Here is a 16,336-nt window from a genome sequence, read left to right as displayed (position 1 = left end):
AACCAAACAATTAAAACCACCATGAGGTAAAACAATAACTAACACACATGTGAGAAGAAGAAAATCTATACAAAATTTTCATTAAGTTTCAAGAGTAAAACTAATCACAAAAACTTTGCAATATGTCTTAAATATATACTTCAAACAATAAAAATGTCGAAGCGTACGTCTATGTAAGTCTACACTTCTTAGTCAACAAGATACTCTAATCATACAAGAAATTTCTTAGTTCCATTGTTATAACACATTAACTTTTGAAAGTCATCCAAGACCATTAAGATTTATTAACACACTTTAAAATCATGGAAAATATGATGAATAATACATAAATGAGCTTTTAATAGAACTTTTGACATAGACTTTAACTGCAGTCTACATTTGTAAACTTATAAATACGTCTACACTTATTATCTAACAACATATATAGTCAAACCAAAAATTTGATAGTTTCATAATTATAACATATTATCTTTTGAAAATCATTCAAGACCATTAGGATTAATTAACACACACTATCATACAATAAAATCTTGAAAAAACTTAATGATATAATACATAAATTAACATTTTATAATTTTTTTTCTGCGTAGACTCCATATTCAGTCTACAGAATAGTAGACTTTCTTTTTAGTTTACATATGTACAGTGTCATATATGTCTACTATTTGGGTTAGTTTTTGCAATTGCAAAATTCACCGGTTATTTTCTGTATTTAAAAAAATGTGATTTTATATGTGTAGTCTTCTTTTACAGTCTACAGTTTAAAAATATTAGTTTTTGCAATTGACCCGACTTCATCAAGGATTTGACTTTCAAAAGCAGACTTCATATGTAGTCTACGTTTCTAAATTATTGTTAAAGATGTTAATTTTGCAATTGACCAAATTTGAATCTTTACGAGTATATTGAAATGATGTCTGCGAATGTGTAGACTTCATTTGAAGTCTTCTCTAAAATCTGACGTGTTAGTTTTGTGTTTGAGCAAAATAAAATAATAGACTTCATATGCAGTTTGCATTTTTTTCTAAGATTAGTAGACTGCATATCAAGTGTACACTTTAATTTATTTTTGAGTAAATTTTTGACATTTTAGTCAAACACAAAACTAACATATTCAACAAAGTCAAAGTTTTGGTCAAATCTAAAACTGATATTTTGTAGACTTCCCGCGAAATCTACATTATGTAAACCGATGAAATCTACTATGAAAAATCAAAATTTTGGTCAAATGTCAAACTAACCTCTTTTACGTAGACGTCTTCGTAAGTTTACTAATTTTTTTTTTCAAATGCAAAAACGTTGACTTCTAAGGAAGTCTGTGTTGCAAAAAATAAAAATTTGGTCAATTGCAAAACTAATATGTGTGTTGACAAGTTGACCGCATCGTAAGTCTCACATATGCATAGACATATAAAACAATTTACTATTGAGACACATATCTGAAAAATTACAAAAACCATGTAAATAGTTATCTTTCTGATGTAAAATTGTTTTAAACCTTTTCCACCGTCCATAATCCAAATATGAGCAAAAATAAACATTTTTTGACGATGTTTACAGAAGAAACTTGAAAATATGGAGTTTGAGTTTATGAAAATGAAAGTTATGAGAATTTTTAGATAAAAATGAAAAGGAATGAAATGAAATGAAGATTTGTTGGTGTAGAATGAGGGAAAAGTAGATATAAATCAAAATTTTGAGCTTTTGAGCTCAAAAATGGGTAGTTCATGGTGATTGAAAAATTTGATGATAACAACATTGTTGTAAATAAGAAGAAATGTATTTTGTTTTTTGATATTTCGAAATAAATAAGAAATTAAATGATAATAACAATTTTGTAAATATTTCAAAAATTTAAGGAGGGTATGGGAAATTCACGGGTGAATAGTATTGACAAAAAGGTTGTTTTAGATTTTGAAAAACTCTCTTATTTTAATCGTCTCACAAAACATGTTGATTTTAAAACTATATTCTATTTTTAAAACAATTTTTTGTCAACAATAGAAAGGAAAACTAATGTGATTTACATAGCCAAATCAATGGTACATTATTTACGAAAACAAGATAAATCGTTTGCATCTGAATATTTTGTTATTTTATATTTATATATTATCATCCTCAGTTAAATAAAAGAAAGTTTAGGATATTAAAAAATGTTCATCCTATTTGGCAAGAAAGAACAAGAAGAATTATGAATTATCAAAAGGAACCAAGTGTTTGTCAGTGGACCACAATAAATAAGAGAAGTGGAGTAGGAGTCCCACTGACAAAAAATATAGATATGATGTAATTTTTTTGTTTGTTTGTTCAAATAGATAAGATGTAATTAAATACTTGACGTTACAGTTCAGAGTTAAATTCTATCAATCTCTAAACCAACTGGTTTAACAGCAAGAACTAGCAACTTGGGAGTTGTAAAGCAGAGATCACCAGTCACCACATCTACAAAAAATCTCCCACACCGACATGTCGAGATCCTTAGCTTTCGTTTACTTATCCATACTTTTCCTTAAGACCCATCTCTCGATCTCCGTCGAGGTTCCCGTTTCGTCGGTGAACGGAGAAATAGACGCAATGCTTGACCGGAAAGGCGTAGTCGGGGAAGAAGGAGAAGAGATGATGCCGTCGGATATAAGCCGGAGAGTGATGATGATGCGGAAACAGTACATAAGCTACGCAACGCTAAGGAGAGACATGGTTCCTTGTCAGAGGCCAGGCGCTTCCTACTACGCTTGTCGCTCAGGACAGGCCAATTCTTACAGCAGAGGATGCAACATCATTACTAGGTGTGCTCGAGACACTAGCGACATCAAGACCTGAAACATTTTTATCCGGTTTTCTTTTAAATGCGGATCTTGATAATGCGATTAAAATGCTCTCTCTCCAAGGATGAGGCAAGTAAAATCTTTAATTCATTTTGTAATGTTGTTGTTTACATTAGAATAAGGCTTATGTAGTTTATATGTAATCAATATTGATATAATTGATATCTGTAATGTTGGAAGTGTTGAGTGGATTGATATATGGAAGATTGTGGACTTTTGTAGGAAAGAGTTGAAGTACTTAAGCTTGTTTAGGGGGTACTTTTGTACTAAATTAGAAGTTTCTGGCAGATTTTGTGAATAATTGAAATGTTTTTTATGGGAAAATTTAGATTTCTAGATTGCATTTAGACTTCTGTTGACTGGGGAAGAACTAGCAATAAGCTTGAAAATAACTTTTTGTTTCTCAAGTTAGAAAGCTTGGCCTTGTTGTTCTTGTAAGTTCAAGAACCTGACTATTGGGTTCTCCGTTGAAATCAATGAGTTTCGGCTGAGGCATGGCTTTAGCTTGTGTGGCTCAGAGAAGGAATTGGTTCATTAATGAGCTTTTTCTTGACGAAAAGCAACAATATGCAGAGTCCATTTTTTAAGCCATGCGTCTTCTGGATCAAGTACTCTGCCTTAATCCTCTGATTTGTTGCGGGAAATGACTTGTCGTAGTAGACAAAGACATCCTAATTCAGAAAAAGATGAGTCGCTGTAGGTTTCGTGTAAAGTTAGTGGAAGAAGGAAAAGCTCAAAAAGTTGAATGTTTGGATTGACCATCTCAGTATACAAATTCAAAGCAGACAAAAGATCTCTAATAACATGAAGCCGAAGATAGCTTTACGTACGTTGTTTCCTCACTTGTTCGAAAAGTAAAACCAGTAAAAAAAAGAACATCAATTAGATAAAGCCTAACAAGAGTGTAAAAACATAAACTAATTCATCTTGAGATGATATAAAATAGAAAATGAAAAACAAAACAAAGAAACAGCCTCTCAAAGCCAATAACAACAACCCCTTATTCATACCAATATTTGGTCAACCTCATAAGAAGACCAATATCTCATGTTTTTCCCAACCAAAGCTTGGTCCTTTTTTCTTCTCAGTACCTGTAGTGAACAGGCTTGTAGGGACCTTCAACGGGTATGCTGACGTAGTCAGACTGGTCCTTGGTGAGCTTGGTGAGTCTAGCACCGAGCTTGCCCAAGTGAAGTGCAGCTACCTTCTCATCTAAATGCTTAGGCAGAACATACACCTTCTTCTCATACTTCCCACTCGACTTCTCGTTCCAGAGCTCAAGCTGTGCAATCACCTGGTTGGTGAACGAGCACGACATCACGAAACTTGGGTGTCCAGTAGCACACCCCAAGTTCATCAGACGACCCTCTGCTAGCACAATGATGCCTGTCTTGGTGTCGGGAAACACCCACCTATCAGTCTGCGGCTTGATGGTGATACGTTTCACACCAGGGAAAGTCTCGAGCCCGAGCATGTCGATTTCGTTGTCAAAGTGACCAATGTTGCAGACAATGGCGTTGTTCTTCATCTTCCTCATGTGGTCGACCATGATGATGTCTTTGTTTCCAGTGGTGGTGCAAAAGATGTCAGCTTCAGAGACAACGTCCTCGAGGGTTAGAACTTGAAGGCCTTCCATGAGAGCCTGAAGGGCACAGATTGGATCAATCTCAGTCACGATCACACGGGCACCAGCGGTTTTCATGGCTGCAGCACAACCCTTTCCGACGTCACCATAACCGCAGATAACAGCGACCTTTCCGGCGATCATGACATCAGTGGCTCTCATGAGACCGTCGGGGAGAGAGTGGCGACATCCATACAAGTTGTCAAACTGCAAGCAAGTAGATCATCAGTTATATATAACACATGGAGAAATACAGTAAATGCAACCCAAATGGATCAAAACATATGAAACACATTGAGAAAATCAACCGCATTTTTGGTAAATGAAACGTGTCATTTACAGGAAAACTTATCTAGCCAAGCGAATGAATGTGGGTAAGCTCTAAACTAGACATGAACATTCAGTTTTTTTTTAGTTTAGTTTCTTGATTAATATCCTTTTATGATATTTTTGTTTTTCATTTTTTTGGGTATTAAAATACAGAGATTATTTCAGTATTTATAAAACCTTATTAATATTGATGCACTTTGAAGCGTGTTTCATGCAATTTGAATTCAGTTTAGTTCTGATTCAGTTCAGGTTCTTCTGCTAATATTGGATAATTCAAATAAAAATATCAAACAATTCTGGTGGTTCGGGAAAAAGAAATAATTCTGTTTTTGGATTAAATTATCCGAGAACTAATTTCATATAATTCAAATAACAAATTCTAGATAATTGAATTTCTTATTATATTAGATATTTAGGAACATAACTTTTTGGTTTATAAATTATACTTAAGTACATAATTATTCCATTATCGGTTTAGTTCTAGTTCTGTTTTAACTTTTAGGATATAGAAAAACATAAACGTTTCAGTTATTTGTAAGTTCTAGTCATGTTCTGATTTTTAAGTTCAGTTCTTCGGATATTTGGACATGCCTAATATAAATGGTAAAGGATTTGAATTTGACATTTGATAAGGAGAGAAAGAAAGCGACACCTTGCTCTTGGTGACAGAGTCATTAACGTTAATGGCAGGGAACAAAAGAGCTCCAGTCTCCTGCATCTGGTAAAGCCTCTTAACACCAGTGGTCGTTTCCTCAGAAACACCAACCAATCTCTCCTTCATCTTATGGTACTTCTTGGGATCAACTTGAAGACCATCTTTAATAATCGACAACACAATCTGAAACTCAGGATTATCAGTAGACGTCGGATCGGGGACCTGACCTGTCTTCGCGAAGATCTCTTCAGCCTTAACACCTTCGTGGATCAAAAGCGTAGCGTCACCACCGTCGTCGACGATCAGATCAGGACCACCTCCCGGACCCCAATCAAGAGCTCTCTCCGTGCACCACCAGTACTCCTGGAGAGTCTCTCCTTTCCACGCGAACACAGCGGCGGAGTCACGGGCGATGGCTGCGGCGGCGTGGTCCTGGGTGGAGAAGATGTTGCAGGAGCACCATCTGACCTCCGCGCCGAGAGCGGTTAGCGTTTCGATGAGAACGGCGGTTTGGATCGTCATGTGGAGAGAACCGGTGATCCTAGCGCCTTTGAAGGGCTGAGAAGGTCCGAACTCGGTGCGGCAAGAGACGAGTCCAGGCATCTCGACCTCGGCGAGCTCGATCTCGAGACGGCCGAAGTCGGCCTGAGACATGTCCTTGACTTTGTACTCACGGCCACTCGACGTCTTCTCTACAAGCAACGCCATTTTTGCGAAATCTTCTCGGATGTGTGAGATATGTGAGAAGGGAGAGCAGAGTGTGCGAGGAGAAACGAAAGGTGGCGAGTGATGTTAAATAGATGGAAGCGGGAGATGAGATGGACGGTTTAGATTTGTTGTGGAGAGAGTTTGGTGGATCTGGTGAAAGAATTTGACTTTGCATCTTTTTTTAGATTTTCCGAAAAGGGTGGTTATTCTGTTTTCGATTTCACTTGAGAAAACAAATGTTTTTTTGTCACAACGAATATTATTAAGTAGCAGAAACACTATGTTAGAAATCCTATATGCTCTAGTTAATGTACATATATTATAATTTATTAATATATATAAATAATTATATACTATAATATATAATAAATAATATATTTACTCTTACATACTATATTTAAATTATATATATAATTTTCTAAAATTATCATTTAAATTTTATATTCTACTAAATCATATTTAATTTAATATATAATAAATAATAGATTTACTCTTACATACTATATTTATATTATATATATATAATTTTCTAAAATTTAAATTTTATATTTTACTAAATTATATTTAATTTAAAATATAATTTTAAAATAATAATAATAATAATGCTTACTAAAATCTCAATTAATAAAGACATAAATTTTTGTATTATTTCTATTTCAAAATAATTGATTAACAGTTAATTAAGATACTTGTTTTATAATAATTTGTGTTTAAACCTTAATAAAAAAATTACCATAGAATATCTAATTTAACCTTAAAAAATATAATTTCATTTAAAATATATATATCTAATTTAATCTCAACGTTAAGGAAATTTTTGTTAAATTTTATTTGATTTTATCATTTTATATAAAAATTATTAAACGACATTTGTTATGAAGCAAAAAGAGTATTAGAGAAACTTTATTGGTAAATGTATGTCAACTTAAGATCTAAATTTAATAATAATAATAATAATAATAATAATAATAATAATAATAATAATAATAATAATAATAATAGCAACATTTCAATAAAATTTACTTATTTGATCAAAATTTAATATTTTTTAAATATTTAAACCACTTTTGTATGAACACATGTAAAGAGGAATTCAATGAATATTTTAAAATATGAGACTTAGTTTGTGTGGGAGTTGCAAATACTCTTGATTTTACCCTACTTCTTTCTTAATTTTTTTTATATGTTAGTTGGAGATAACGAATGGATATATAGTACAATGGAACTGCTCTTGAAGGAAAAAAAAAGTTAAATATCCAAAGATCACATCACCAACAAACACAAATGGGCCATCAAACAATAAAGGGGAAAAAAAATCAAAATCTACTTGCCATGTATTTTCGTTGTACGGATTTTTAAAATGATTCTTAACTTATTTTAGTAATTTTTTTTAAATAGTTACTTCTATTTTATTTTAATCTTATTATCATAAAAGTTTAAACAAAGTTCAAAGTTCAAACAATATGGAATGACACGATATCGACACAACTGACCACGGCGTCTATTTTCGTAGCAGTATACATTCTTATTCTATTTTTTTCTCTAAAATAGAGTAAACGTGAATATGAAATAAGTTAAGCTTCAACTAAACTCCATATCTCATTTCATAATGAAATTTATTCCATAAATTAAATAATCTATTTTTTATTTATTCATCACTCTATTATGGATATTATGGAGTAGAAAATGAAATAAAGTTAGAGTAATTTTACTTTGTTTTCACTTTTAATTTATTTAAAAAAAAATAAAGTTTTACATTAGAGATATTTTAAGAGCGGACAGCCACGCATTATTAACCCCCTCCATAATTGGCATTCCCAGAATAACTTGGGCATTTCGTGGTTTGGTGAGAACAGTCCCAATCTCAGCTACCACATTCACAAAACTTTCTTTTAAACGTGATTATGCTCTACACTAACTACATATTTAAATACTTTTTGTAGTTAATATTCTTCGCCTTTTTCTTGTTGAATCTCAAATTGTTTGCTGTTCAGTGCAGCACTTTTCTATATATGTTTTAATATTTTCAAACTAAGATATCATATATTTTGAAATGTATTGCATTTTATAAAAAGGTGATAAAAATAATACAACAATGTATGCTCTCATGGCGACTGATCAAGACCAAATAAACACAAGATCAATCAGTTGTAGCAGCCTTCCATGATGTTGCAGAGGTGATCTTACTATTTTTTTTTTTTTTTCCGCCAATAAGATTTTTTATAATAATACTGAAAACGGGCCAAGCCCAGAGAAATTACAATAAAAGCCCATAGCGAAACCCAAACTCGATCCCCAAATGGGCCCAAAACCCACCGGCCCAACTTGAGTAACCCTAATTCCAAACCGGCGAGAGAGCAGCCGCCTCAAGTTTCAACTGTTTCGATGCAAGGACACGTGACGCCATCCTCGACGACGAGGGGGCACGTGTCGCACGGACGTCTCATCTCCACCACCTAACAACTTCGCCGGAGATCCAACCTTCGGATCTCTCGACCAAACCGGAGCACCGCAGCTCCACCATACCTCTCCGCAAGCGTCTTTGGGCCTCTAAAACCGGAAGGGATCGATCGCCATGGCGAGATCACCTCCACCACCAATCACGACAACCACCCAAAGAAAATATCGCATGCAACCTAACCGTTTCACCGGAGATCTCCTCTCTCCTACGACGCGAGTACAAAACCAAACCCTAAGACAAAGCGATGAGAAAAACTTAAACTAAAAAGACCAAACCCTAAAAGACTAGGGGACGAGATCCGGCGACGCGAAGCTGTGATAGCCTTCACCCCCCGGAGACTAGAGGTGATCTTACTATTAACTGTGAGAAGTTTTATAATTACATATTTCAAAATTACACATATAGTTTTACTGATTCAAACATTGATTTTTACCATTTATAAATAACCATTACCTTCCACTGCATAAATGGATCATGTCCTGTTACTTGGCATTATCAAAGTGAAACTGGTCTTTAAAAATGATCTAATGTCACATACTTGGTATCATCATAAAAATTGAAAACAAGACTTCGAGGCTGATACATAAAAACACTTCTAAGCTCAAATGAGTTATATCCCTACATGGAAATTTTTATTGATTCGTTTCTGTTTTTTTTGTCCAACAAATCCTCTCAAGCTGACCAATTCATTCTCAAGAACTTAAACTTACTTTGCTCTAGGGTGCTTGGTCACTTTTCTTGTAAACGCAAACTCTCCAAACTTATGCCCAACTTTCCCCTCAGTGATCTTACAACGCACATGAGTTTTGCCATTGTAGATTCTCACCGACGAATCAACATACTCTGGCAGAATCGTCGATCTCCTTGACCATATTTTCCTGTTCAGAGCTGCGTTCTTCTTCTTCATCAAGAAGGCGTCAACGAAAGGATCTTTCCATACAGATCGGCTCACCATCTTATTGCCTTTCTTCTCATCTTCTGTACCCTCATCCAAAGATAACGGCAAGCTTGGCCATTCTTTTGCAGCATCCACGCGGATGTTACACCCATTCAACTCCTAATTAATCACCCAAGAACCAACAAAAAGAGCAAATTAACAATACAGCATAATAATTTAACATCATGATACATGTATATAGGTAGATGGATGATACATTCATAATCTAACCTGTCCATCCATAGCTGAAATAGCAGATTTGGCAGACTCCTCACTTGTGAAATTGACAAATCCATAACCCCTTGACCTTCCTGTCACTTTGTTTGTCATGACTCTTGCTGCAGAAGCAAAACAGCACAATTTTTTTTTTTGTTAAATACGCAAAAACTGAAAAACAATAATAAATATTAACTAGTCATTAAAAAGCACAACAAAGCAAAACAGTGAAGACACAACAAAGCAAAACAGTGAAGACACAAATCCTATATTATATTGCAATCAATCATTCATGGTATAATGATGACTAATACAGCTTAAACATCCTTGAAATGGTTTAAACATGAGCTAGCACAAACAAAACCAGATTCTATTACAGGAGAGTGAAAAGAAAGATCCAGGGCTTACCTTCAGTCACTCCGTTGAAGGTAGAGAAAGCATCCTTCAAGGAGTTATCGTCAGTTCCGGGTGAGAGGCCTGGGACCAAAATATTAACAGTGACACAAAAGCATTCAAATATAACAAAAAAAAGATAAAAAGCTAATACACAGTAACAAAGATTCACAACTATGATAGCATAAAATAAGAAAAAAACTATCTGAATATGAAGTTATGCATTCTTACCACCGATGAAAAGTTTTGTGGACATGTAGCGTAGCATTGATGTCACTGCAACATTTCTGTTCTGTAAAACCCTGAATCTGGTGCAGACAGCCATTTTTGAGATGTCTGGAAACAGATAAACCCCCATTAAAATCAAAACAGCTTCAAGATATCTTACACTCCAATATACAACAATTTCAACTAAGACCCCGAAGAATTTAGAAACTATATTCAATCGAAACTCGTTGAGATCAACCAAAAAATCCAAATGATTTGGTAAGTGAAAGGTGTGCTCGAATCAACAAAAAATATCACATTTTTGGATTTAATTGTACGAAACCCTAAATCGAAAGAAGAAACCAAAAGAAAACCTGGAATCAATAGCTGAGAACCGAGATCACGTTCGTCGTCGATTTTTGGGGGCAGATGGTAAACAACAAGTTTTACACTCGTTAGGGCTTGTCGCGATTTGAACCAAGCCCGGTTCAATCAACAGATCTCATCTGTGTCCCCGTTTTCAATTGGTTTACCGGGTCTTGTCTTTCTGGTTAACGTATATAAACCCAGCTATACTATGCCATCTGAGAAACGGCGTCGTCTCCGATCGTATCTACTCTACTCGGGCTCTTATCTAATTCTGAAGCCCAACTAATATAATAAAGCCCAGATTGTATACAGTTTTAGGTTTTTTATCGCTTTTCCAAATGCCTATTAGTAAATCTTCTTTCACCTATCAGTGAACTTTACGGGGAGTTCACACAGTTTTCGAAAAAAACAAATATTAAAATAAACAAAAGAAGTGAACTTGTCTCTTGGGAGTTCACTGCACTGAACCCGGATCATCACTGTAGCACGGGCCCCACGGCACGTAGCGGCCGTAGCGGCTTGCGATTGGTCCAATTAATTAATTTTTTTTTAAAAAAAAACAAAAATCAAACAGAAAAAAAAAATAATAAAAAAATACTTTGATGGAGATACTCTAATACTCTTAGTAGATGATAATCCGCGTGCATGCGTAGAATTAGTTCTTATAATAATGATTGTTTAAAAAATGATTTTAACATTTTGCAACGCCACAATCTTTATCGATTATAAAATGATCAATACAAATGTTGGTCTCTTAGATATATCATCGTTGTTGAATAGTTAATGTATTATATCTCATTTTAATTATTTTAAAGATTTCATATGCACAAAAGAAAATTAAGTTTTACGGCTGACACAAATCACCAAAACCAAATAGGCAACATCAATTGTATAATGACAAAAGGGGATTAGATTTTCTGCTCTCGATTTGTTTACTATTGACTCTCCATAAGTGATTTCATTTTCTTCCTCTATAGAATTGTGTTTTCGTTCTCGTCTTTGTTTGATTGATATGAGTTTTTTTTTGTAACACTCATTAATATGAGTTAAGTTTCTTTTTTTTAACTTCTTTTATGAATTTAGTGAATTACATAAATGTCAACTAAAAATATAGACATCTGTAAAAAATTAGTATTTAAGTTGTTAACATGTTAGTGTTCAAATCTGTTAGTGTTCACTCCATATACATATCTAAGAATCAATATTTTGAAAAAAAATCACCGACAAACTATATTAACATGTTAGTGTTCAAATCAAATATATCAAGCTGTTATAGAATATAAGTGCATACTGGAAATATAAATGTTTGTCTAGTATATATTCACCAACTCGGTCTAAAAATCATATATTTAGAACAACAAAACAAATTACTTATTTCACCAGTTCGGGCAATATCTAAATCCGAAGGAGTAATATCTGAACTCGAATGGATATCCGAAGATAACCAAACATAAATATTCTTAACTCTATATTTCTAGTTTATTTCTCTCATTTTATTCAAAATATTTATATTAATGATTCTTATTGCTAAAAATTAGATAATATATATATATATATATATATATAATTATGGATAAAATCATTTGCTACTCACTTAAAATACATATCAAATTCTTTTTTCTTGCATTAACCAAAATTTGCATCTAAAATTTCAAAACAATAACTAAATTAGTATCTTTCTATTCTTAAAGTTTTATCCAAACCTATTAATAGTTTAATCTTTTAATTTAAAAAAAAAACAGTTAAGTTAAAATATATTTTAAATACAGAAAAACTTAAACAATGAATAATTTATTAATTTTTTCTTCAAAATTTAAATATCCGAACCCGACCCAAAATATCCGAACCAGAACATAAAATATCCGAACCAGAACATAAAATACCCGAACCCAACTCAAAGTGTTCAAATACCCAAACGGGTTCTATACCTTTTTACTGAAATATCTGATACAAACCCGAACGTGTATCTGAACGCCCACCCCTATGATATATGATCATTTCTATCTTGCTTGAATAAATAAAAAACTTAAACCATTGATCACAAAAATTTTAATGTGGGAGTTTTACCATTTTTAATAATTTATAATCATTTTTATTAATTCAAAATATAACATATACGAAAAAATATAATTGTTTTTATTATATGGTTAATGTGATTGTTTAATTTCTTTTAATAATATAAAATTAAACAAATCAGAGAGAGGTTAGAATTTTTTATATCAAATATGTATTATCCATAATCATTAATTATCATATATATGTTAACCATATTAGGTAATTCCGTACTTTTTATTTAAGGAAAAAAAAATATTTTATACACTATTAATTAATTTGATAGTTAGTTTAATAAAAAGCATAGTATATGTTTATATGGACCAACTTATTTTTTTAACAATTCTAATAATCATTCTCGTGACGACACGTGTCTACGAAAACATGTTGTAATGTTCTAGGATTAATATATAGGGGATTACTTTTGACATGAGAACGTCATGGGTGGATACATAAACATTTTTTTTGTTGGGGGGCACAATATGAAAAAATGACAAAAACCATGCTGAACTGGGGACACATTTTTTTTTCATTCACTAAATTTAAGAACATTTAATCAAATTATATTAAACTACATAAAAAAAAATCATAGGGGGCACGTGCCCCCGTACCGCAAAGCCTATATTGTGTTACCTAGAAATAAGGTTTTAGATGATTGAAAAGTGATGTGTGAGCTGGTGTGGCATGCCCTAATATATGCTCAATATAGCTAGTCTTAGGTAATGAATGTTATGCACGGGAGAAGGCGGAAGTAGGAAGTTATTTATTTGGAGTACAAACATTATGTTAATTGTGTTCAAAAAAAAAAAATTATGTTAATTTTTTAGTTGGGGACATTTCACTAATTGTATACTATACTGAAGAAAATTTTAAAATCATGTACCCATGTATGTATGGACTGTACATCCGCCCCTAAGGCGGGACCTACAACATGACGGGTGGAAATTGCCATTCAGACATAAAAAATGGAAAGAATTACACTGTAATTTACAGTTTTGATTTTTTTTATAATACAATAAGACACTTTCTTCTACATACATTCTTTTCCTAACTTCATCACATTTTGTTTAGTTTTTCAAGTTAAAACATGACTATATATTAAACAGTAAGACCCACTATCTTCTTTCTCTTATTTTCTTCATATTGAACTTTCTCTTTTTAATTTTTTTATTGATGATTTTTATAGAATTTATTCAAGAGATCGCTTTGAGATTTTCATCGATTTTCTTTTTCAATTCTTTTTCTACAGATCGCCGTGACGTCCCATCGTTGGACGTCGTGATACGCAGGAGTCGGACGGCATCATCAAGAATGTGGCACTCAGCCGTGGCGAGTTGGAACAAAATGTTCAACAAATTAGAAACAAAAAAACAAGTGAAGAATGTAAAACAATGAATTAGGATTGAAATCTATCAGATCTGGACAAAATACATAAAAAACAAGTGAAGAATGTAAAGAATCGTGAAAAATAAGTGAAAGAGGCGGAAATTAGGGTATCTGGTCGACAATGACCAAGAAAGAAGACGAGGGTATTTTCGTAAATTTTCATCATTAATTAAAAAAATCAAAAAAAAAATTTTGTGTGTACATTACTTTCAAACTGTACATGTGTACACCTAATTTTGTATTATACATCAAAGTGATTGTGTACATATTTTGGATTTTGGTAGGATTTTCTATCTAAATAACTAAGCATATGCGACTTCATGAACTCACGATAATGTTAACACAATGTACATGTGATTTTTTCTTTCTTTCTTTCCATGTACACGCAGGGTTGGGGCATCTTTGAAATCTGACTGAACCCAAATTCATTTAAATGTATCTTTTTAGCAAATGTTCTCAAAATCATTGAAATTATTAAATACCATAATTTTAACAATGTACAAATGAATCTGTGTACATGTGATTTTCGTATAATATTGTATATGTGGACAATAAAATATATTTGTACACGTTGACAATATTTGACACACTGAGTACCATACAAGTACCATTCTCAGAACTAAATTAATATTAATGTCGTGTGTACATTACATTTAAGCTATACATGTGTACACCTAATTAAACCATCGTTGAGGGACATTGAAACTCGCTCGTATTGTACACATGTACACGCATGTTTGTATGCAAGTTGTGTTGCTGTTTGTTTATATCTAAAGAACATATGAAGTGTACACATGTACAGTTTGAAGTTGATGTAGATATGTACACTATGATATAAATGCATGTGTACATTATGAGCACTTAGATGGTACTAATGCATCTTAATTAATTAATTTACATTATTTAAATAGAATTTAATTGTTAATCGAAAATTGTATTTGCATACATAATTGCATAACTATGGTCTTGAATGCATACATGTGTAAATTTGTAGATGTTTATATGTGTACACGTGTACATGTTTATATGTGTTTATGTGCACATCTTCACTTGTGTACATTGTACATCATTAAAGCAATGTACCGTACAATCATGTTTTTCCACTAAAACCGCAAATCACATTGTTTGCTTAAAAACCCAAAACCCAAAATCACATTTTGAATGATATTTGAAAGATACTTTGTGTGTCAAATATCGTCAACGTATACACATATATTATACTCTCCACATGTACAATATTATACGAAATGATACATGTACACCGATTCATTTTTACATTTCTCAAATTATGATATTTAATAATTTTGTGTACATATTTGTTATATTACATTTTAAATTCATATTTACATATTGTAGGGATTTGATTGAACAATTAAAAGTTTTTGGACAATTAAAAGAGATGTATCTGAAAATTTGATAGTTTGGGAAAAATTGATAATAACCTAACAAATAAAAGACCATATGTGAAAATGTGAGAAAAACTCCATTGCTGCCCGAGCTGCACCGTCCGTCACAGATTCTGACCATCACAACCACGGCGACATATTGTCACAGCGCGAGGTAGATGAGTTGCGGAGCACAACGTGGAGGAAGCTTGGTCGTGTGATTTATGACGAATGAGAAGACGAACCGCAATTGAACTGGGCTGAGGTTCATCACGGACGAGGACCAGGAAGCACAACGAAGAGGAACTATGAAAGAAAAGTGGATGAGATTGTCTTTTTATTTTATGAAATCAATTAACTGAAAAAAATAAAGAACTGATAAAGAAGATCTAAGAAAGAAGATGAGAAATTACTGGATCCTACAGATTATGCTCTACTTATATTTTAGTTAGTAATGAAAGAAAAATTTAAGAGATGTTAAGAAAAAGTGTCATAAAAGTAGAAACTGTCTTATTGTGTTATAAATAACTTAAAACAGCCTTTGAGTGTAAATAACTCTAAAAATGTAACATTTTTTAATATTACAAATTTTAAATTGAATCCGATGCGGTTCAGAATTGATAAGATTCATTAAATAGCATCTTGTAATCATATACGCATGGCCGACCCTGGACTAAAGCCCATAAAGCAAAAGCTTTGAGCGCTAAAATCTATTAAAATTTTAGCGACGTTAGCAAGTACAGTGAAATCTCTTTGGTTCAGTGGCGTGTATGTCTTCCCATATGTTG

The 16,336-nt window shown here is 32.8% G+C and overlaps 3 protein-coding genes and 1 long non-coding RNA gene across 5 annotated transcripts; 2 read left to right on the top strand and 2 right to left on the bottom strand.

The window, feature by feature from the left end:
• The first annotated feature begins 2,334 nt into the window (after positions 1–2,334).
• LOC103828705 (protein RALF-like 24) lies at positions 2,335–3,149 on the top strand. The gene has a single exon (XM_009104330.3). The coding sequence runs from the start codon at positions 2,467–2,469 to the stop codon at positions 2,818–2,820; it is 354 nt and encodes a 117-aa protein (XP_009102578.1). The 5' UTR covers positions 2,335–2,466; the 3' UTR covers positions 2,821–3,149.
• A 466-nt stretch (positions 3,150–3,615) lies between these two features.
• LOC103828704 (adenosylhomocysteinase 2) lies at positions 3,616–6,192 on the bottom strand. Its single transcript, XM_009104329.3, has 2 exons — positions 5,432–6,192; positions 3,616–4,656 (listed from the first exon to the last, which is right to left on the bottom strand). Exons 1-2 carry the CDS (start codon positions 6,140–6,142, stop codon positions 3,910–3,912), a joined length of 1,458 nt encoding a protein of 485 aa, XP_009102577.2. The 5' UTR covers positions 6,143–6,192; the 3' UTR covers positions 3,616–3,909.
• A 10-nt stretch (positions 6,193–6,202) lies between these two features.
• Positions 6,203–9,187, top strand: LOC117126480. Its single transcript, XR_004449071.1, has 2 exons — positions 6,203–8,319; positions 8,948–9,187. It is a non-coding gene; the product is annotated as an uncharacterized LOC117126480 (long non-coding RNA).
• Positions 9,099–10,977, bottom strand: LOC103828703 (40S ribosomal protein S19, mitochondrial). 2 transcript variants are annotated; one of them, XM_009104328.3, is made up of 5 exons: positions 10,731–10,977; positions 10,381–10,485; positions 10,165–10,233; positions 9,772–9,878; positions 9,099–9,660 (listed from the first exon to the last, which is right to left on the bottom strand). In XM_009104328.3, exons 2-5 carry the CDS (start codon positions 10,472–10,474, stop codon positions 9,310–9,312), a joined length of 621 nt encoding a protein of 206 aa, XP_009102576.1. In that variant the 5' UTR covers positions 10,475–10,485; positions 10,731–10,977; the 3' UTR covers positions 9,099–9,309. The 2 variants fall into 2 exon arrangements, with proteins under 2 accessions (XP_009102576.1, XP_033130403.1); XM_033274512.1 differs by having other exon boundaries at positions 10,381–10,492; positions 10,737–10,887.
• Between the last annotated feature and the right edge of the window lie 5,359 nt (positions 10,978–16,336).

The sequence above is a fragment of the Brassica rapa genome, chromosome A07 (assembly GCF_000309985.2).
Source record: "Brassica rapa cultivar Chiifu-401-42 chromosome A07, CAAS_Brap_v3.01, whole genome shotgun sequence".
Classification (NCBI taxonomy): domain Eukaryota; kingdom Viridiplantae; phylum Streptophyta; class Magnoliopsida; order Brassicales; family Brassicaceae; genus Brassica; species Brassica rapa.
This window is presented reverse-complemented; position numbering and strand designations above follow the sequence as displayed.